Source organism: Parus major, chromosome 2 (genome assembly GCF_001522545.3).
Source record: "Parus major isolate Abel chromosome 2, Parus_major1.1, whole genome shotgun sequence".
In the NCBI taxonomy this organism is placed as follows: Eukaryota; Metazoa; Chordata; class Aves; order Passeriformes; family Paridae; genus Parus; species Parus major.
This window is the reverse complement of record NC_031769.1, coordinates 111,595,220-111,618,688: the sequence shown is the minus strand read 5'-3', so window position 1 is coordinate 111,618,688 and position 23,469 is coordinate 111,595,220. Positions and strand designations below refer to the sequence as shown.

The window sequence follows — 23,469 nt, the reverse complement described above, 5'->3', positions numbered from 1 at the left end:
ATTTAAAAAGGGTATTATTGTGTTCCTGTCAGAAAAATATTACTGGAATGAATACCAAGGCAAGTAAATGTTAAGTCATTGGTTTAAGTATCTTTAGAAGCACTGTTTCAAGCCTGGACAAATAATTAAAAATGGAAGCATTTATTAGACACAGGAGCAGAGCTAGCATTTTAGGAATTGACTAATGAGGTAAAATAATATATCCCAATGCGCCTTCCAATTTTCTGTATAAATAAAGTCCTAATGCTGACCAAAAATTTTATGAACAGCAAGTAAGTCCAAAGAGATTAGAATACTGTTTATGTCTACTTGTTTGGAGGATAAATCGACCAAGTAATTAATTATGGATTCATATTTGCACTCTATGTGTAACCCTTAAGCTCTGGAGTATACTTTGTGTTATGGGAACTGAAAGGACTCCCATTAGGCAGGGAAGCCTGGTAAGCTCTGGTCTCAGAGCAAGAAGGTATGCATGAGTACTTTCAGCATATTCAACATTCAGTAGATGGCAGTGGCATGCAGTGATATATTAATTCTGGATTTTCTCTTGAGCAGACACTCTTACCTCTGTGAATCCAAGCAGTATTGATTTGGGGATTTATCTGAAGCTTTTTCTTCCCCAGAAAATACTGAGATACTAGAAAATTCTTCATTTGCTAGAGTAGAAAGTGTCAGAAAATGAAAAAAAAAATTACTAAGTTATTGTAGTCTTCATTACATAGCACTTGGAGGAATCTGGTGAGTTTTGAATTTCAAACAGCAATAGTACATCCAGAAAGGAATGTGTCTGTCTGGAGCGTTGACTCATTTTCCATCTATGCTCAGTATGTACACATCAAAGTCTCAAAACAAAAGTATTCAGTAAGTGGGAGCTGTGTGTGTTACTTAACAGGAGTAGTAACACAGTGACTTCTTGCAGTACTGCACACAGAAATAGATATTTTCCCATGTCTAAAGGAATGAATTTCAGATCTAGCAGGGAAAAGCAGCATATGTGAGTTGGGTTGGGGATAAATAAACAAATTGCTAAGACAATTAGAAATTATTGTAAAACTTTAATCTGCAGAAAACAAAGAAAAAGAACAAAACAAAAGCAGAAATGCAGTTTATGTAGTAGAATTTGCAAATGAGTAGTCTAAGAGAATTATAATACAGCATTTAAGTAGATATTTTCCCATATGGCAGTTGTTTCTAACACAAATAATATAAAATACTTAATAATTTATGATTTATAATGATGGAAGGAGTTGCTTCTTGTTGCACATGGGTTTTCCTGTCTCTATGGGATACTGCAATAGGAAAAGCATTAAATCTGTTCGTCTGTGAACTGAGTCGTAGTACAACCACAAATTCATCCTAAGGATTCTGAGCACTCTTAAGGACCTCAGAATCAATTGCTGGTCCCTTAGTAGGGAATAAAAATGTCGCACATTTTCAACAAAGTGCATACTCTGTTTCTCTGCTGTTTCAGACACCACATGAGGAGCCAGAGAAACATTTCAATCTATACTGATATGTCTATTGTGTACAAAACAAAAATTAATATCCTTCTGGTAGCAATTGCATAGCAGCATAGAAAATACAGCATTTCCAATGTACCCAAAGCTTCTGGAAGTCCTCAGTTTTTCAGGTAAGGACTTTGTCCAGCCCTGCTCCCAGAAGTAAGAGTTTTGTGCAATCTGGTCACAGCCTAAGTGTAATAATGAAAGGAGGAAATTAAGACCTTTTAATTGGTTGGGGTACTGAATATGCTAATTGATTCAGCCATGGTTAGCATCACCTGCTGCTGAGGGCTGTGCTAGGAGCTGCTCTCCTGAGCACTGTGAAACCTCAGTGTGGAAAGTGCCCCAGCCAGGGACTGGGATCGACTCCCTGTGCCAGCTGCCCACAGTGGTGACCACATGTCTCTGTCTACCTCTAGCAGTTATGCCCAGGCCAGAGCTCTAAGCACACACTTCTTGCTCCATTTATTCACAGGGTGTTTTTTCTGTGATCCCCAAGTATAACAGCTATGCTTTACTCCACACCACACTCTTATCGAATGAACATTAACAATTTTTCCTCCACTAGGATTCCTTATCTTTGATCTTTGAACTGTTTTCTATTTTGAGCAAAACTCTTTTTATTTTATTTTTTTTAAGCTGAGGCGGTACATCTATTTCTAAAAGTTGTAGGAATAGTTATGTATGTAGATTAAATGCAGAGAAAGGATGTTTTGGGACATTCAGTTTATATATATATATATTTAAGCACTGTTTTTCTAGGATTTCACTTATATTTGGGACAATCATGCTGAAGATACTTTCATCCTGACATTTCAATGTCATTCTATTAACTCGTCTTCCTAGCAGATCTCTTTACTTGGGTATTATTATCTTGTTCCAGTTAAATTTCATCTCTGTTGCTTCAATTCTTCCGGGAACTTATAAAATTCTTAACAAATTCACATTTAATGGATTTTATTATCACTTTTATCACCAAACATTTTATTTTCTGTGCTAACTAAACCATCTTGACATTGTTGGAAGTATGCAAACATCCTGCTAGTGGTGTTTCACCTTGTATTGTTGCAGTAGGCAAGAGTTGCCATCTCTAGCTCAGATGAAGAATTTGTAGTTAAGAAAAGCTCCACCCAAATGAATGTGACTTGCCTGTGTAAGTACTTGAGATAGTTTTGCTGACATTTTTGGGAGCATGATATTTCAACCATTGCAAGATTTATTTGTATACTATGAACCAATATAACTTTTGTATAAATTGAAACTTCGGAGAGTCTTGTTCTTTAAAATGTTACATTTATTTAAAAATCTGCTAAAACATACTGAGTTGTAAGCAGTTTCATGACATGAAATGTTTTTTCTAAAAAACAAAACAAAACAAAACACCCAAACCCACGTTCTCTTTTCATGCCAAAATGTTTTGGAAGCCTGCATCTGGGTTTATAACATAATATTCAGCTGCATCTTACTGTTGACACTTTTCTTCTGCCATTTCACAAATAGAAACAAGAAAATGCACAACTGTAGTGGGTTGACCCTGGCTGGATGGCAGACACCCACCAGTACCATTCTATCACTACCCTCTGCAACTGGACAGGGGAGGGAAAATATAATGAAGGTTCATGAGTTAAGGACCAGGAGAGATCAGTCACCAAATACCATTACGGGCATAACAGGTGGAATTAGAGACACTAATTGTATTTACTACTTACAAAATCAGAGCAGGACAATGAGAAGTAATACAAAACCTTAAAAACACCTTCCCCCACACCTCACTTCTCATATCTACCTGTAACCCCCCAGTGACAGAGGGAGACAGGGAATGGATATTAGGTCACTTCATTGCATGTTGTTTCTGCTGTTATTCCAGTGTGGTATCCCTCCCACGGGAGACTATTCTTCATGAACTTCTCCAACTGGAGCCCATCCCGCAGGGAACAGCCCTCCACAAACTCCTGCTATGTAGGCCACTCTTTCCTGGGGTGCAGTCCTTCAAAGACAGGCTGCTCCACTGTGGGTCCCCATGGGGTAACAAGTCCTGCCAGGAAACCTGCTTTAGCATGGGCTTCTTGTTCCATGGGTCTGCAGATCCCTGCCAGGAACCTGCTCCATCACAGGCCTCCCACAGGCTCACAGCTTCCTTTTCCTCAGGCACCCACCTGCTCTGGTGTGGGCTCCTCCAGGGGCTGCAGGTGGATCTCTGCATCTCCCTGGACTTTCATGGGCTGCAAGGGCACAGCTGCATCACCATGGTCTGCACCACCAGCTGCAGAGGAACCTCAGCTCCAGAACAATGGAGCACCTCCTCCCCTTCCTTCTTCTCCACTGAACTTGGGTGTCTGCAGAGTTGTTCCTCTCAATGTTCTCAATCTGCTCTTCTCTGGCTGCAGTTACATCTGCACAACAACAACTTAAATATGTTATCACAAAGGTGTTACCACCACTTCTGATTGGCCCAGCCTTGACCAGTGGAATACTTTTGCTGTCTGATTGACATGAATTCTCTGAATAAACTAAAAATATACAAAAGTTGTCTGTTGGGAACGTAAACAAATGCTTGATCTTGATTTTTTTCTGCCTGAGCATGTCAAGGTTTTATGTTCCAAGTCAACAAACTGTTGTGTGGAGTTGGCTTATTTCAGGGCTGCGATCACACTTCTTTTTATTTATACTCCATTAGGACATGAATGTTCCTGGCACAATTATGGTGACATGATACTGGAGACACTGCAAACACAGGGTAAAATCAGCACCTGCTGCCACAACTTTGCAGCCTGAACAGACAAAACACAGAGAAACTGAAGGCACAGAAAGGTGTCAGAAAAGACCCATGGAAGGTGGAGCAACTATGTCTTAAATTGCAAGTTGAAGACAAACCTGAGACCAGGATGTGGTTTATTTAATCTCCTGCCTTTTTTTGTAATTTCACCCACATTAGTGAAAAATTAAACATTCCTGTCAGCTGCTGGGTACAGAATAACAACTGAAAGACTAATCTTCGGGGGAATTAGATTTACGACAGTGGTTAAATCAACTTTGGAAAGTTTGTAACAAAATTTGAGAGAGGAGAGCTGGATCAGCTGTCTCTTATTGATTCCTAGCTCAGACCTTGCTAGCTCTCCCCATCATCACATTTATCCCAGCTGGGATAAAATGCAGGCAGATCTAGTCACCTCTTACCTAAAGCCAAGAGATCTCTAAAATGACACATCTTGATAAAACTAACAGTATGGATTGGTTTAGAACCAATTTTGCATTATAAACTTAACCATTCTCTGTGAAGCAGAGCTGGAAAACCCTCTAAATTTGTCCCTGGAGTTTACCGTAAATATTCCTGCTATTTTAGGCAGAAAAGCCAACAAATCCATCGTAGCACCATTTAATAGTTGCCCACGGCCAGTGCTGTCTGTGGAAGGACGGGAAATATTTTGCCCCAGATGAGTAAATACCTTAGGATATACATAGAGGTCCTAATGTAAATAAGAAATCCTTGAACTAAGGGTTTTTTTATGATATAAACTGAGAGTATGCCCAGAACAAACACAGGATAAATAGCACAAGTGCCTTTTAACACAGGTGTACTCCGTGTTGAGCAGTGCACACTTTGTAAGCCTGGGCATGAGAATGCCACAGTCTAAATATTCCTCCAGCTGATTAAAATCAGTGTTGCTATATCACATAGGATATATACTGGCTGTCTTTTAATAGTTTGTGTAATATGGTCTTGGGGCAAGAATGGACTGAATAAGCTCCTTCCACCCAATATTTCCCGTTCCTGTGGTTTCACAATTAAAACAGTTTTTAATTTTCCTGTTTCTTTCTCAATTTTTCCCAGTGTGACTTTGACGTGTTTTGATTTTAGTAATACTTTACCAATCTGTCTTATTATATCAAGGCTTCTGCTTTTCATTTGTGGAATTAGTATGTCAGAGGATTTTAACTTGCATTGTGAGGATATCAGCCTTTATTGTGAAAATGGACACCTTAATAGGTGATACATAATGCATGAAATATGACTGGATCAACTAAGAATTTGTTAGAAGCCAGGAAAACTAGTTCAGGGACTTTTCATGGTGATTTTTTGCCGCTTTATAGAAGAGGTTGTTAGAAGTGTGTATGGACTTGATATTCTGCTTCTGGCTGCGGTGTGATCAGGAGTCAGTGACACATGTTCTATTCAAAGAAGATGTTCATTAGTTTGATTGAAATGCTAAGTCCTTTGAGACCTCAGACTCGCAGTTGTGTACAGACAGAAAGAAGGGCTTGGCTATGCTGCTGGAAGAAGGGAGAAAATGACTGTGCTTGTGTTGGGCAAGGAGTTCAGGGGGAGTTGCCTCTGCCATTAGAGCCAGGAGGGTTCCAGAAACCTGCGCTGCCCGTGATTCTTATACAAATGAGCTGAGATTGTTTTTGTGCAGGGCTGGGGGCTCACTGATTGTGCTGTACCCAGTAAATGCACTGGGCTATTAAGCAAAGGAGCGCTTGCAGGAAGCTGAGCGGCGGGCACATGTTGAAAAGCTGATTGCTGCCCGGAGGGACAGCAGCCGGCACGCAGGCAGCGCCGCTCGGCTGCTCTTCAGCACACGACTGACCCAGATTTCCCTGCTGGGGCAGCCGAGGCTGGGCCGCTCTGAAGCCTGCCCCAAATGTGGGTTACTCGTGGAAAGCAGACTCTGCAGTGCTCCTTCTCAGGCTTCCCAACACGGCTACAGCTGCAATTTTGTACTTGCAATGCACAGCTCCTTGACAGAGCATCAATCTGTCCTCCCTGTTTCACCTTCTGGGCATTAAGGGGTGGGGTTTTGGCTGTATACAGACTTTTCCTAAAGAATTTTATGGGGTAAATAGAAAATTTTATGGGGCAAAAAGCAGTTACTGTTCCCGTAGGAAATTCTATGCACTTTGGAAATGTCTGTATCTAAATGTTATTTATCCTAGCAAGAATGGTCAATTCCTAGCCTATCCTTCACCAGGCTGTGGTTATTCATAGTACTTGTCTACTTGAGGCATCTCATTCAAAGCTCACACCAATTGTTTCCCTACTTTGCCTTTTTATATTCTTCATTCTGTATAATTTTAAATTACCCGACATGCCTTATCAGTAAAATTCTAAGTTTATTAGAGAAGGAGTGAAATTTCTTCAGAAATAAGAAAATGAATTAGTTTAAACTGACATTTTTAAGGAATCTTAAGTAAAGTAGGTCTCCTAACCTTGATGAGTTGCAGTAAGACTTGGGTATTTTATCTTAAAATCCCAGCCTAAAAATACACCCATGTGACCTCTGAGAAACTGTCTAAAGCCAGTGGTAAGAATTTATCTTGGCAGATAACCAACATCTTCCTGTAGTATGAAAGGAAACTAGCTCTCTTCTGAGCTACATGTTAGTTCAGATTGGGAATTGAAAAAATGCAGAGGAATACAAGGATTTAAAATTACTTTAGATGTAAGGAAATATTTTTAGTGAATAATTCTATTTAACTGTAGGTCCTAATGGTGCAAGTTAGTCATGTTCCTTGTCTGGAACTGCCAGGGAAGGTTTTTTGAATTTGACATAACAGGCAGCTTTTTACTGTCTCCAGTAATAGCTACAGGTACCCAAAAATTTTGTAATAGTTTTTTCAGTGGAAAATTCATGAGACTGGATGGAGGTGTACTAGTTCTGAGGGTATTTACTTGCATCAAAAGTTTATGCTGTCAGCCAGAGGCAGCATCCCATTGAAAAAAAAGAGGAAAAAAAGAAAAAGGAACTTTTATCTTTTTTTGTTCCATTTTCTGTTCTTTGTGATTATTTTATGTGTTCTGACTACTCTCTTGTACTTTCTGGGGAAAAAAGAGGCCATAAATGGAAAGGGAATATTTTAAAATTCACAGCAGTTTTCACAGGAGAGGAGGACCATTTTTTTACTAATACCACAATGAAAATGTGCACGGCCCATGTCTATTTTAGGTGATTTGTAGGAGACTTTTCCCTTCAGGTACTTGTTATTTCAAAACCAAAAAAATTATATTTAATTTGTATTTATCTAAGTATTTTACATTATTTCTTTAGGTATTTACATACTTATAAGCATGATCATGTATTTATATTATTTGTGATATTTCTATACTTACAGCCCCACTCAGACCTAACATGTGCAGGAATTAGTGTCAGAAAATCATAGTGCATTGTAGGATGACCATTTAGTATTCATCTGGGAATTATCTGAAATACTTCACGATGTTGTTTACATACCCACACCCTCACAACTATAAAAAGTAATTCTATAGTTAATTTGGGAACGTCAAACATCTTGACATACTATGTTTTCAGAACTTTTATTTTAATTCCTTGGTGATATAAATATAATTTTTTTCTTCTCTCCTCAGAAATTTTTCCAAGAGATTCCAGTCTAAAAGACAAGTTCATAAAACATTTTACAGGTAAGGCAGCTGCTTGTCTTTTCCCACATGTGCATATTCTAAGTAGCTACAAATGTCACACCACTAATTATTTTTGAGGCTCAACACCAAATTAACATTTCTGAAGTTAAATGTGCATATTTTAGAACCAGAAATTTTTGAAGAACTCTAATTTCATTGAATAATCAACTGAACTATCTGGTCAAAAATAACTTTCATAACGTGGTAAGTAAAAACATTATTTAAAAGTCTGTTTAACTTTTATCCTCCTATTGTGCTTTCCATATTTATTTTCACATTAACTAATTTTAGAACTTTTCATTGGCCTGAACATATCTTTAAGAAACAGACATTTGTGACCAAGTAAGTTTTCAGCAAATCAGAGATTTTTTCCATCTGTCTCATGATGTCTATGTGTGTATACTTATTTTATTAGTGGAAACAGATAGAACAAGGAAGGATTAAAGTAGTGTAAATGAAAAATAAAAACAACTTGCTGTTTCAAATATGAAAGTTTATGATGATTGCAGCCAAATACTTGAAAACTGAGGTGCAGTTGTATAATGCACTTTGCTTTGGGACTGCATTGTAGCTACTGAGAAAAATATTGTACCCTCTGAATGGGTACAATATTTTTCTACATGCAATACGAGTTGCCAATGACAAGGTGCTTGCACTGATTCTTTGCTCTTCAGTTCCAGCTTTCTGTATCTCAGAAAAGTGAAGGTCTCAAAGTATGACACTGCAAATCTCTTGCTGATTTTCAAGGTTATTTGAAGTATTGAAACTAAAAGCTAGAGAAATTGTTGGCCATCAGAGCATGAAAAAGAGAATTGGAAATAATTCTGCATTTCCTCTTTGCTGGAAATTTCAAGCAGTATTTGACAAGAAAGGAAGGCATTTGTTGTCTCTTTTGCATGGGGGTAGTGTATTCAAACCTTTGGGATAGGCACAACTTTAAGGATCTGTCTGCCAATGGCTCACTGCAATCCAATGGAATCTACAGGAAATGTGCCAGAGCCAGCTGGCCCTTCACCCCTGCAATAAACAAGAGTAACTGTGAGCCTGACCATTTTCAGTCCATACGAGAAATTAACATAGAGCTTCAAACTACGCTATGCTATATAACACAGCAATACTGAATATTCCTCTCCTGGGAAGGACAGACAAGAAAGATTTGTTTATGTTAGTACTTAATCCATTTCCTTTTCATTTTTAGCTTTGGAAACTCCTCAGCTACCATAAAAAGCTCAACATAAGAATGTAGGGAAGCTAAGAAATGAATACAGAATGAATTTCATTACTCAAAACCAGGGAAAAACAACCATGAGTTTTACAGAAGGTATTTCAAGTGTTGTAAATCATAAAAAGAAAAAGAGAAAAAAAAAACAAACTTGAAGGCCTGTCTCTGGAGCCATTCATTAAATTAATAGTCCTTTTCTGCATGAGTAGTTGCTATCAAAAATGCTGAAATTGCTTGAGTAAGATTAGCGGGAATGAATAAGGAAAGCAGGATCATTCCAAAATACTGAAAGTCTATTTGTTGGCTCAGAATTTCTACCTACTCTCCCTCCCTCCCTCCCTCCCTCCCTCCCTCCCTCCCTCCCTCTTCAGTGATGGAGTTTTCTTCCTGTTGTAGTATTTTATTTTATATTTTATTTTATTTTATTTTTCATAGTTTTACCAGATCCTGTAATCCATAGACTGAAATCAACGTTAACTTTATAGTACATTATCTTTACAGTTTCAGGGTTAAGAAAATTATTGCACACTTCTCATATGCCAGGAATAATAGACACATTTTAAAACCAAATAAGAACCATATGTAACAGTCCTTGACTATAGGAAAAATCATAAATAATCTTGTGAGTCATAAAGCAATCTATCAATTTAGCTTGGAAAGCCAGCTGACACAGAGTGTTTTGTAAGGCACAAATAAAATTAACAGCCTATTTTTGATGACAGGGAAGAGAGCTAGAAAACCATATATTATCTGAAGGGACATGGAATTTATTTAGTGACAAAAGCCAGTGTTGTCTCCATATATGCTGGATAATTTCAAATTATATACTTTTCCATGAACCTAATTACTCAGATAAAAAGAATGGCAACAATATTCCAGTTCAGACTCACAAAGGCTGCTCTTCCAGTTTGTTGAAAAGCTTATTTGTGCATGAAGAAATCTACTGAAATCAATGTACTACTGTAAAATATATCTAACCTTCAAGTATGTTCACTGTCATAGAGAGGAATCTTCTCTGGAGTTCATGGCAGTTTGGCTTCACTATCTAGAGAAAATTAGCTTGATATATTTTACCAGGCTCATAAGCCATCTTTCAAGTAACAAAGCAAGTATTTTTTCCCAGAAATGCTTCCTATCTTCTCTGAAAGGAAAGTTGGCCAACAATGATCCTGCTTCATGTGGATCACTTTGTAGCATTGCTTGAAACAATCTATTATTATTCAGGGTTCTTACTCGTACAAAGCTTAGACTTAAATTTAGTCTAATTCATTTAATGTCAGTTTATGTCAATGTTTCCAAACCACAGGATATTCATCCCCAGCTTTCAGTGACAGTCTTGCTAAGCAGGTTATGTGGTACAAATAATACATTTTTGCTCTCCTTTTCAAGTTGAATATCACCAGTAATACTTTCCTTGGCCATCAGCAACTTTGGAAGGGGTCTTTGGCAACTTGTTACAGCTGGGCCAGGTTTTCATAGAAAAATAGAATGGTTTGGGCTGTAAGAACACTTAAAGATCATCTAGATCATCAGGGTTGGCCCCCTGGCCATAAGCAGGGATACCTTTTTTATCAAATATTAATGTAAACAGATGGCACTGCATATCCAGAGAAGAGAACAGTGCACTATGCTCTGGACATGCAGAGATTTTCCTTGCCAAAGATGAAACACCTCCTGCATTTTGCACATTTGTATGCTTTTTTTTTTACTAGGATTATTTTAACAGGAGATCAGGTTCCTAGATGTTATTCACCTGTCATTTTTTCCCTCAACACCCACACTGTATATTAAGAATTTTATAAACCATCTATGTGCAAATCAAAAGCATTAGTACATGGAAGTACTTCATCTTCCCAAGGGTTAGAAACTCATATTTACTTAAAATGTTGCTTTTATTTATCTCTAGAAATAATATCTTCAGTCCAGATGCATTGTTCCTTCTACATTTGACTACAGACAACTATTGAACAAACTAAATTCTATTGCATTTGTCATTCTATTTTTCACCATGTAAGAAATTTTACTGCTAATTTTGAATTACTGGAATTTCAAGGCGAAATCAGCCTGTCGTTTTCACATGTCATTTTTCTGGTTTTTCTATTGTGAGCATAAAGGCAAGGAAACAGAATTTCTTTCTGTTATTCCACCAGCATTATTATACTTGTGTTGCATCATAGTTGCTTAAGGTATCGTATAAATGCAGTTTTAGCCAAGAAAAAATGAACTTAGTGTGTTGTTGTCATTCATTGAAGCTGCAGAGCAATGACACTGAGAGCTTGTTGTCAACTCCTCCTTGCTTTTAAACAGGGCCAGTCACATTTTCCTCAGAGTGTAGCAAGCACTTTCATCGACTGTATCACAACACAAGGGACTGCTCAACGCCAACCTGTAAGTAGCAAAGTACCTTTTAATGATAGCTGTGATACTTGTTTGAAGGCAACACGCTTTTCCTCTTGAGTGTTTGGTGTCCTGGTCCTTCTTTAACAGTTGCTCTTTAGCACAACATTACAAAACATACCCAGGGTCTTTTAATATATTAAGACTTTCTGTTAATGCACTTGCTGTCAGATGAAAATCGTGAAGTTCCTTCAAAGTGATGTTGAAATAAATGAAATTAAAACTACACTGAGAAGAAGCAGTAGGGCATGTTTATGCAGAGGGCAGATGTTAAACCATTTTCTCCTTCCTGCTCTCTTTAGCTTTACTTGTGCAAGATAAAATCTGAACCATTCTTTACCTTCTATTAGTGCTTAATAGTAGCGTTTTATCTTTGGGGTTTAGTGTATTTCAGCTTGTGAGTATAATGTTCTGTTATATGCCCATTATTAAATAACATAAAATCATTTCATTCATCATTCTGTTATTGATCCTTTCAGTTCTCATCAAACAACCTTCCTCTCTGAGACTGCAGAAGCTTTGCTTTAATACAGCCTGAATATAATTTTGCCAGAGACATTGGAAAATAGAAGTGTTCTTGGATAAAATGGAAAAAAAGCAAACAAAAACCCAAAATGGAAAATCCTTAAATAGAAGTTACTTCAGCATTCTCTAGTGCAACGGACAATTCAATTAAAGTCAGTGGAAAATAATGTTTTAATTAGAATGTAATGTTTTAATTAGAAAAGGTGAATTTCATTTGGGATGTGTAAGCACAATCTGTGGACAAAGTTTGGTGCTTTGCAAGCTTTTCAGGATTTAATGTGAAAGAACAATGGCACTTTCTGACTGCATCACTTAGAAGCACTGTTTGTGAGCAGCTGAGATGCTCTCTCACCATAACTCTGAGCTCCTCAGCACCTCAGAGGGTTTAGTGTTTGAAAGGGGATGGAGCAGCCCTCATCTCCTTTTGCCTTTACACTTCTCAGAAGCTGGAAGTAGGAATCCATGGCTGATCCTCAAAAGATATACATACAGCTTCCTAAGTGGACAGAGGAGTAGGCAATGCATATTTCTATTACATGCTGCACAACAAAAATACCATGTTGCATATTGTATGCCTTGATACATGGATCCAGAAGATGTGGATATTGTTTGGAGACTTTTTATAGTATTTCCTGAGTGTTTCACTTTATTTCTAAAGAAACACAGTAATGTTATTTTTCTTCTAATTAAATAACATTTCTTAAAGTCAAAAACAAGACTGTGATTTTTGAACAGTGTGAAGCACTTATTTTTCAGTTCAACTATCAAAGCAAAATGTAAAATAAAAAGGGTGATTTAATCCACAGCAGAGTTTTTGTTCCCCCTTGTGTCAACCACACCCAAAGCAGACAATGAGTTACATTCACCTGAAATGTTGTTTTAAAAAGGAGAGCTAAATCTTCAAATTTGTCTCCACCTTATCCATCACTCAAGCTGATCATAGCCTAGATCTTTCCCTGTGTCTTTAGAGGGGTTTGATACTTTCTTTCAGGGACACCTTAGTCATCACAAAATGTCTGAGGATGAGTTATTTCCTCTCCTTCTGGCATGCACAAATATTTTCTGAGGAACTGAAACACAGATAGCAATAATTTTTTTGCTGTTTGGCACAATTTATATATAGTTTTATTAAAATACTTATCAAGCAAGAAAATAAATTAGCACCTATGTATTTCTTGTTAGCAAACTTCAGAAAGGATGGCAGTGACTCAGGGCCCACTTGAACCAAGTGGTCATTTGAACCAAGGACACATGACAGAGGGATTGGAAGTGGGAGGTTAGTATCTTTGGTCTGATGATTAGGAGAGGTACTTAAACATGAAAAATATGGAGTTAAATCAATATAAATACTAAATGGAATAATAAAATGTTTGAAACAGCCTAACTTCCATCTATGTTATAGTCTGATAGTTAGAATAGCCTCCCAGTTAATGAGTTAAATTCCTGCTATTCCACATCCCAGTAGGAAACTACCTGGTAGAAATTCAGTTCCTGCCATCACTTGTACTTTTCCTCTAGAGCACTAATTATGCTAAGGTACAATTTAATATTGCATCTTGCACACATAATTTCATGAATTTCCATCAGATAACAGTTTCACTGTGTAGAGCATCTGAAATTCAAGTACAAACTTTGCATTTCATTTTATGCAGTATTTTGAGGGTATCTGGCAACAGAGATTCATTATTACTGTGGGTAATTTTGTTTTATAGATTACAAAAGGTGTGCAAGATTGCTAACAAGATTAGCAATGAGCCCTTTGTGTACACAGTCCTAGGATGTTTGCTATGTAAGTATAACTTTCCCCACTCATTTTCTTATTTGTTGAATGGTCTAGGGGTTTACTTCACAGGTGTACCTTGTAATCAGGTGTGCATACAGAAATGTGGTGTTATCAGAATGTATCAACATGCAGCTTTGGCATTGCAGAACTGACTTGCTACTCCTGGAAATACATGAAATCAAAAATACCTCTGTCAGGCCCCACTATAATTTCCTACAGGTCACTTATGGAACTGCAGTCCATAATAATGCACTTGGTGGCCTCTTATTGTTCAAAATTTCAAGGAGTCTGCTTGGTGAAAAAAAAATGCCCAAGAACATCATCAGCACATTTATTTCAGGCCGTTCTGCAGAGGCCTTTGCAATTAATCCATGGAAGAAACAGATTGTCTTGGTTTCAGGTCTGCCAATGCAATCTTCACAGATAACCTGTCACTTCATTAATTTCTGGGACCCCTTTTCATTGCCATATGGTCTTCTGAGAATTTCTAAAAAGTTAATAACCACTTCATGGTGATGGAAGGAAATTGAACATGAAGACACGGAGAACCAAAGGTTTCACTAAACAGTCTGGGGAAGAAAACAGTCTATTCTTGTTTATGAATAGCATGTCAAATGTGGTAATTAAACAGCATTGTCACTGATAAAGGTAATATCTCCAAGTGAGCTGTTTTCTCCTGTTGTTTGAATATTAATAAGGTGATTATACTTTCAAAGGTTAATTTGAAAATACACTCTCTGGCTGTTATTATTAACTACTAAAATTTATGAAATCAGTGAATTTATTTAAATATCTTTAAAGATGGTTTCCTTTCACCACCTCCTCCTGACAAATACTGCAAGCTTGGAGCTTGGGGGAGTTTTGCATGTCACTTCTTCCTGCATCAAGACTTCAATTCATACTAATCAAGAATAAGAAAAGAAGAGTAGGATATGAGTCAGTGTTAGCTGATTTGATTTCTCAGTGGAGGTGGGATTCATTTTGGTGGCTGTGCTTTAAAAAATATGGCAAAATTTCAGTTCTGAGAAGAAATGACATAATTTCTTTCTCTTCCTCTCTTCTTAACTAGTTTCAGTCTCTTTGGCCTCTCAATTTCCAGGTGTTGCAGATGGTTTTGAATATACCAAGGACAATGAACCAGAGACTGACAAGGCATCTCATTACTTTGCCTGTATCTCCTTTTCATGACTTAAGGCAGGAATCCTTTTTTGAATGCCTTATTAAAAAATAAATATTTTTTTTAGGGGGGTACTTAAATTCCTGTTTGTTTTTTAGTGTTATCTTTTAAATCTTAACTTTCTCAAACATCCCACCACTCTCTTACTTTCTGCAGTTTTACCTTTTTAGTCTCTGTTTTTCCTTTATGTGTATCCATTTCTACCTCTGGATTCATGTATCAGGGCTTTCAGATAAATTTCTGGTGCTCCAAATTCATTTTTTCTTTCTCTTCCAAGAGAATGAGTCAAAGATCTGCCTACATATCCATGGTACAGAAGCATCTATCTCATCCTATTTCCATCTTTAAAACACAAAAGGATCAAAAGTTGCTATGATTTGCAAAGCCAGGTGTTTTAATTTGCCTGCCAAAAATACACTCAAAGACATGAAAAATAGGGAAGGTTTTAAATGGTAAGCATTGCTAGCAGCTCGTGTGCACTGCACTCACTTAAAGTTGTATCTAGGCTGGCTTTCTCTCTACTTTGTTAAAAATAGAGAAAACATTATAGGAAAAAGTAGAGCCATGATGTGAGTGCTTCCCAGCTGTCTCTGTGCTCCCTCGCCCCTCTTCTCTTCTAAGTACAGTGGATAGTTTCCATTATAAATAAGGCATCCTCATATCTTCATGTTTACTAATATCCACTTATTCTTGGAATGGAAACATTTTCTTGAGAAGGGTGAAGAGTGGCAGGAGTCGCTCTCTCTTCCCTGTTAATGGGGAGTGCAACAAAGGAGTTACATACATTCATCCCTCAGTAACATTGCATTTCTAACATGATTCTCTGGTAGCTTCTACTACATCTTTTGACACAAGGGATCTGATCTACTAATGTAGATAGGATATGGCCATAGATCCTGTTGTCTGTAAGAAAATTTGCCTTCACTTTAACATCTGACAGAGTCTTGGAGATTCTTGGTTGCCTTGAGGAAGGAGGCTCTCTCACTTGAAGAGCTAACAGCTATTTTTAAGCCTTTTCCTGCCAGCACTAGAATAGGCTGCCTTTTCCTCATTAAAAAAGAGCTGCAGTGCTATTATGCAAATATTTTCCTTCCTCGTCTGTAAATATCCGGGTATACAGGGAACATGTGGAATTTTCCTCTTCGAAAGGAACTTTTTCTTGGGGAAAGCCAATCATCCGTGCGTGGGATGTGGTCGCTCACACCTTGGAGGGATGTTTCAGCACCATGGAGAGGCGCCACGCCCCGGGCAGCCGCCGGGGTAGCTCCAGGGCCGGGATACCGGGCACACGCTGCCCCCACAGCTCTTAGAGGTTTGGGTGGGTTTGTTTTCATTTCCTGAGTCAGATCCCTGCAAATGGAAATAAAGGATTTGATGAAAACCCGGAATGTAGAGCTGCACGTGACCAGGTGCAGGGGACACTTATTGCAAGGTGCAGCAGCACAGGCCACTGTGTGTTAAACCTCTTGGCATTGACGCTGAGGATTTGCCAAGGCAAAACCCAGTAGTGTTCACAGGAGGGCAAGACCTACTGGCATTTGAAGTTAATCTTATGATTTATGCAATCCGCAAGAAAATGTGGTTTATGAACTGAATTTTACTAAGTGGTCTGCTTCTCTGGTTTGAAAATGGCATGTCCTTTTCTCTTGCAGACTTTCTACCAAGGAGAGAATTCTGATTTGCCAAGAAAGTGCCTTGAAATCTTCAAAAATGGAGAAGACATCTTTTATCTTTTTGATTTACAACATTTTGTTACTAGATGCATTTTATTTTCATATATTTGTCCGACATTCCATATTTGTGTGAAACATTATTTTATTTTGTAAATTTGTTGCCTATAGTTCAGACAAGCCAATTATTTAAATACATTGTATATGGAGAATACTAATGATATACTGATTAAATGTTATAACCATATGCAGGGAGTTGGTAAAATTTTGCTGTTTCTCTTGTTCCGTTGTATTTACATTGTTCTGCTCAGGCTCTTACTCTCATTATTTGCACTAACTTGAAATGCAGAAGTCTGTGTAACTGAAATCTGAATAAGCTGTAAGTGGGGAAGTTTTACTTGCCATGGAAGATATTTTATATTATGAAGCTTTGTTAATATATACATATATATTATTGTGCATCAGAAAAAAATTGCTCAGAAATGCACCTTGCTTTCAGGAACATTTGTATGACTATTCTGGATTTTCATCAGTTACATTTGTACCGGCACTTATGGAAAGAGTTGCAAATAATGTAAATATAAAGACTGGAAAACTGCAATGCAGTTTTGGTGGAATAAAGAACATAAAAAAAACCTATTTTACACGAGGGGTTATTTAAATATATAGGTCACTTATAAATACACTAATATATACATTTAATCTACTGGTGAACTTGAAATAATCTTCCCCTAAGAACTTCAAACTTTTGGGTTTACTATTTTAAAGCATTTGATTTTCATGGGGTAAATTTTATTCAGCCATTTATTCTTCAGCTACATAAGGTGCAAACAAAAGTGCAACATGTACCTAGTGTGAACAGAAAATATCTGCAAGTATGTAAAGGGGGTAATAAAAAAGTCTAACAGAAGAAAAAACATGTTTTAAAGTATAATACCATAAATTCAAGGGGCATAATGAATGAATTTGGCTGGTGATACATCAGTCTTAAATATTTGGGAAGACTCCAAGGCACAACTGCCACATATTTTTTATTTAAAATCAAATTGTATTGGTCACATTTGTTATCCATTTGCTATCTCATCTCTTTTATTCCAAGCTCATGTGATTGCTTTACAAAGAACCTAGTATCCAGTGAGGGTTTTATGGTCAGACCCAGAACAATTGACAACACACATGGATTACTATGCTCAAATCACAATTTTTGAGATTAATTGACCATTCAAGCTAATCCCTTCAGATAAAACATTATCTCTATCCTCTACCTCACTATGGACTTCATGAGTTGCCTTAGCTTCTATGCCCAACACTTTTCCCTCTGCAGAATAGCAGGAAAACTTTGCCCTGGGATTCCTCATCAAATAGCAAAGAGCTGCCTTGTTGTCCAACGGGGCTTTTGTCCTTTTCAATATGTTCAATGTATTACCACACCAAAGCTGAGAAGTGTCCTCTGATGCTCTAAGCAGTTCAACCCACAACTTTCAGAAGTACTTACCCCATCTGTAATCCCAGCTAGAAGGTTTTCCTGTGCTCTTTGTATTTGTCATTAACTAGATTGGCTTCCAAACTCTCTGCAATCATGTTATTTTGCTAAGAGCAAAGTTTTCAAGACTCCCTCTAATCCATGCTGAAAGCAACATTCACACTGAAAATCCCAGTGATTTGAATGGTTAGAAGGATATTTTTGTAGCTCTGTGAGTAACATACTTCATAGAAGGATTATTGGCCAAAACACTTCAGCAGAGGAGAAAGGATAAGGCTCAGAACAGGCAATCAGGTTCCAAGAAAAGCATTTGCATTTGTCTTTAGTCCCGTATTGATATTTCCACTCTGGTTTGCTAGCTTCTTGGCCTAAAAAAAAAGTTTCTCCTGTCTTTCCTCAAGGGACTGATAAGAATTCAAGTATTTGTGGTTTCTTTTTCTGAAAGTTCTGAAAGTTACTTTTTGCGATATCTAAATTCCAATGAGAAGACCTATTTTGGGTTATTTAATAAAATTTTTGAGCTCAAATCTAATGTGCTAAATCAAGAGATTTGCCTTTGTAAAAATAAAGAAATGTTCTTTCTATTGAGTAGAAAAGTGATTAAGTCCCTATCTTAGAGGAGATTCACAGATGTTACAAAGATGCAAAGCAGAGATTAGCTTGACAAGCTAAAATATTTATGAGGGAACAAAAATCATGAAAAGATTAAAAGGATAAAACCCCATAGTTCTTCGTGAAGAACAAATAGTTTAGACTTATTATTTTTTTCTGGAAATAAATTATTCTTTGAGACATTAGTGGCATGGCTCCCTTCTTTCTGCTTGACCCCTTTCTGATGCTCAGTATACTCTAAATAGCTGGAAATAAAACCAAAGAAAGAACACATTACTGAACCACCCCTCTACACATTTGTTTGTCACTATAGTCCATTTTAGATGCAGGGATTCTAAAGTCAGCAGCATAAAAATCACAAAGTAGCATAATATAGTCACTTTCCTGTTTAACCTGAAACAAAGGCTGTAGTCCTTCTAAGATGTGTTAATGCTACATTTTAGGAATCAAGTCTAGAGAAGGATTTTTGGAAACACAGTAAAGAACCAAATGCCATAGAAGCAGAGAGGAGATGATACTCAAGTAAACTGCAGTTTTGTCACATTTTCACATGATTGTTTTCTCTTCTAGATTTTCTTTCATTTTTTCATGCAATTTAATCAAAAAATATTTTTGCTTCATAAATACTTCTGATTTGCTTTTTTTCATTACCGTGTTATCCTTGCATGCTCAAATTTTTTGTCTAATTTCTGTCCTGGTGGAGAACATTGGATAGGGACAGAGCCAGCATCTACAGTAGTGGCTTATCCCAATTTTTCACTCTGCTAAACTGTTCACATTTTCCAGACAACTTCATTGCTTTAGACTTCTGAGTTTCTAGAAAAAACCACTGTCAGAAAATACAGTTGTTGGTCTGGAATATTGCAGAGAGAAGGCCGACTGCATAAGGCCAACAGAAATTTAACTTGGATCTGTGTGAATGGGTGCTGCAAACCAAAGTTCAATTTTCTGTCTTTATTGCTAAAACCGTCTTAATATTTTATCACAACGCTGTAAAAGGTTTTTTTATCTGTGCTATGGGTGCTATTCAAACACAGGACAGAGACCCTATTCTCATCTCAGAGATGTTAAAGCCATAGAGTAAAACAGTGTGAGGAAAGCCTACACGAAAACAATGAACTTTTGATGATTGGTGAGGTGGAAGATGACTCCATTGTCAGCTGTCTAAATGCATCACTTGGAGATTTGACAGCGGACAGCAAGACAGCCAAGCAGAGTTTTATAAAGAAACTCTTCCTGTGATGAGGGCTCTCATTGTAGAGGGCCTTTTCTGAGAAAATTAAAATAACTCAATGATACTCATAGGAGCCCAACATTTCCCACATAGGAAATAAGTGATGGTATGAACACCTTGCAATTGTCAAAAACTGAAATTTTAACATGGAATGAGACATTAAGTTTAAAAAGAAAAATATACCATGGACCAAAAATGAGAATAAGAAAAATGTGTAAAAAATTAACTGTCAGATTCACCTTGGACATATGCACTGGTCACTTGTCTATTGTGAGGACCAGCAAATGTGTTGGGAGAGTAACTGAGATGTAAAAAAAAAAAAGGATATATATTCAGATCATATATGAAAGATGACTATGTTTGTTTTCAGCTGCAGGAGGAAGTGAGTAAAGTTGAGACATTAAATAGATGAATATGCCTGAGAAAGTATCTACCTGAAATATGCCCCACTGCTCTCACCATCCCATTGTCAGGGGCTGTATGCACTGGACCTGAACTGGGAAAGGCAGCTATGGAGAAGCAAAGGAGAGGTACAAATAAAAGGAGTGAGGGTAGGCAGCACTTACTGCTCTGGCATATGGGTTTGAATTCCTTAGGCTAGTATTTGCTGCTGGTCTGCACTTAATTTCATTCCTCCTCTATTAACCATACAATGGCTGAACTTTCCACCCAGTCTTACCTCCTCACTATCTCTACACATATGAAAGCCTTGTCCTCTGCTCACAGATGTATTAAAAAAAAATAAAAATCAAATATAAGCTCTTATCATTAAAAGTCCACCAAAGAAAGAACATAGTGCAAATAATTTGTGAAGCTTTCATGTAGCTTCACTGTAAGATGATAATTCTTAAATATTTTGACAAATTTATACCATTTGGTAGCATGGTTTTTGCTTTTAGACCCAAGGATGGGTAGTTTTTTCAACCATACCAGCATCATTTTATTGTCCATGTAGAGTGTTATTAATGAAATTACACTGCACAATGTAATGAGTATATTTACTTTAGCTTTGGTGCTCATTTGTCCTTATAACTCCTGTAATTCTATGGAAGTGCAGTAATTCTGCCCCTTGCTTCAGTAGTTGATTCATTTACTTACTTGAGTATCATAAAATATTTGTGCCCTCCTATTAAAGACATTTCTTCTAAAAATAACAGTCCTGTCATTGGAATTGCTGTCCATTTTTGCATTGAATATGGTAATTTTTGCATTTTATATATGAAGCAACAAGTTCAAGGAATAATTACTAACTCGTTTACTACAAACTAAGCTATTCTATTTCAAATATTCACTGATGGGCATGCACTTCTACTCATGAATCACATTTTGCAGTAGTCTTCTGTTGTCTGCAGTATTAAGTCCATTTATGCTGTTTGCCTGCCTTAGAACTCATTGTCTAAATAGTATATAAAATAAATATTTCCAATTTGTGCAACTGATATTTCTTTTCTAGTAACATTCACTATAGTTACAGCTGAACAATGAATTTGTGTTTTCATGGAAATATTTCTCTTCCATATCTCGGAAAATGTTAACTTGAAGCCCATCATTATATCTGCACCTAAAATGTAAAATGACTTTTCTCATATGCATTGGCTCATGATTATTCAGGTCAAGTTTATTGTTTTCATTGTTTCCCTGTCACCCAGTATCTTAAGGTCTGGTAGGAATATTTTACAGGTCAGCTTTTGTCTTTGGTACCCAAAGTGACTCCTTATCATCAACAAAAATACTTAAAAATTATCCATTTTTGATTGTGCTTTGTTGGAGAGGGATATATTTTGTATTTAGTCATAAGAGAGGGCTAAGAGTGCAAACAAACTTCAGCCTTTCCATTCTTTTCTATTTTGAGCCCTGCTTCTCTCAGTAAATATACCCCTGCCTTACAATGTTCTCCCTTCTTCAACTAGAAGCTATGAGGATCCACTTAATTCATACATTCCTGAATGTCACTTTGAGTGCTTAGGTCTTGCACTTGTATGGAAATGCTGCTTTTTGTGTCTCTAAACTTCTGTGATCTTGAGCTATTTAGTGCTTTAAATGGGAATAATTTCTGCTAATATGATCTGCACATCCTTACTGCCTTACCCATACAATGTCAATCTCTAACTCCTTGGTGTAATTCGCTGTCTGAAAAGTCTGCATGAAGATGTACTCTATGGGAGTTGACTATGGACAAACTTCAGGATGATGTTTTGAAGGTATAAGACCCTGAATAATTTCACTGTCAGATTCTGAGTCTTATAATGGCAGTTTTTAAAAATATTTTTTAGGGGACTCCATTACATTTATTAAATTACATTAATTAAAAGATTATAAGATTATAAGATGCCTTTGTCTAATAGGTTAATGCTGCATCTTAAGAGGTCTTTCCCATTCATATACCCCAAAGAAAAGCAATAACTAACACTGATGATATCAGAAACTGAATTTTGCAAGATGGGGGGAAATGTTACCTGCTCCTGAGGAGTTTCTTCATCCTTTACATGCCCTGAGTAAAACTTGTACCTCTTTTACATGAATTGTAAAGCCTTCAGGGCACCTTGAACCAGCCTCATGGTTTATTTACAGGTGATAACCAGAGACAAAGTATGAAAAGGCTGCTTCTGAACACTAGAGGTTAGAACATGCCTGTCACACACAGACCCAGGATACACAGTCGAATGACAGAGCAGACATCAATCACCAGCCTTTATTTCGTTCTCACTTTTGTTGGAATGTGTTGGAATGTATTCTTAAGTTGTTCTGGGGCTGAATTGCTCTGGGTGAGACTGGATTTTGTCAGTTTATGGAATTATATTGCATTTTCCCAAATGAAATAAGTGTGTCCATGGTACTGCTTGAATTCTTGCAGTTAATCCATACAGAGTCTCATGGCTAAAGCATGAAACTAAGCATCAGAGTTCTGAGGAAGCTGCCTTGTTCTCCACTCTCTGATATCCTCAGGCCAGGATGGATAGCAGTTCCTCAAGCCCAATGTAAATCTAAAGGAGAGTGTCAGAGTCACTGTCACTGCTTTGCTTAAAGAAAGCTTTGAATTGAGATTTTTTCCTAGTAATTTTTCATTAAGACTTGATGGCATCAATAACAGAGACAATTCGAGAGAATTTTTCTTCCAGATTTCCACATTGTATAATGACAAGAAACACAGATCAGGTCACACTGTATCTTTTCATCACAATACTAACTTTTGGAGAAGCAGCAAAAAACATGGAGTCTTAGCGGCACGGTGCAAAGCAGCATATTGCAGGTATTCAGCTTTTAGTTTATTAGACTAGAACTGAACTAGAATCTTGTCAGACTCAAGAGATCCTGGAGACCCCACAGTACAGTGAAGACTAATGTGCTTTGCAAGAGAAGTAATCTTTGTTTTCATGTGTATAAATTATTATTGGAAAGAATAGAGATGAATTCCAGACTGGCTTATGTTTGAAAGGAAGGAATGA

The 23,469-nt window shown here is 37.2% G+C and overlaps 1 protein-coding gene across 2 annotated transcripts in view; it reads left to right on the top strand.

The window, feature by feature from the left end:
- The window catches only part of ALKAL1 (ALK and LTK ligand 1), a 38,391-nt gene extending 19,097 nt beyond the window's left edge, over positions 1–19,294 (top strand). The window contains exons 3-6 of one of the 2 annotated variants that reach the window (XM_019008900.2): positions 7,867–7,920; positions 11,450–11,530; positions 13,777–13,853; positions 16,677–19,294. In XM_019008900.2, the coding sequence (XP_018864445.1) occupies positions 7,867–7,920; positions 11,450–11,530; positions 13,777–13,841 (200 nt within the window). In that variant the 3' untranslated portion in view covers positions 13,842–13,853; positions 16,677–19,294. The remainder of the gene's footprint in view (positions 1–7,866; positions 7,921–11,449; positions 11,531–13,776; positions 13,854–16,676) is intronic. The other variant, XM_019008901.2, reaches the window with a different exon arrangement.
- Positions 19,295–23,469: the final 4,175 nt, after the last annotated feature.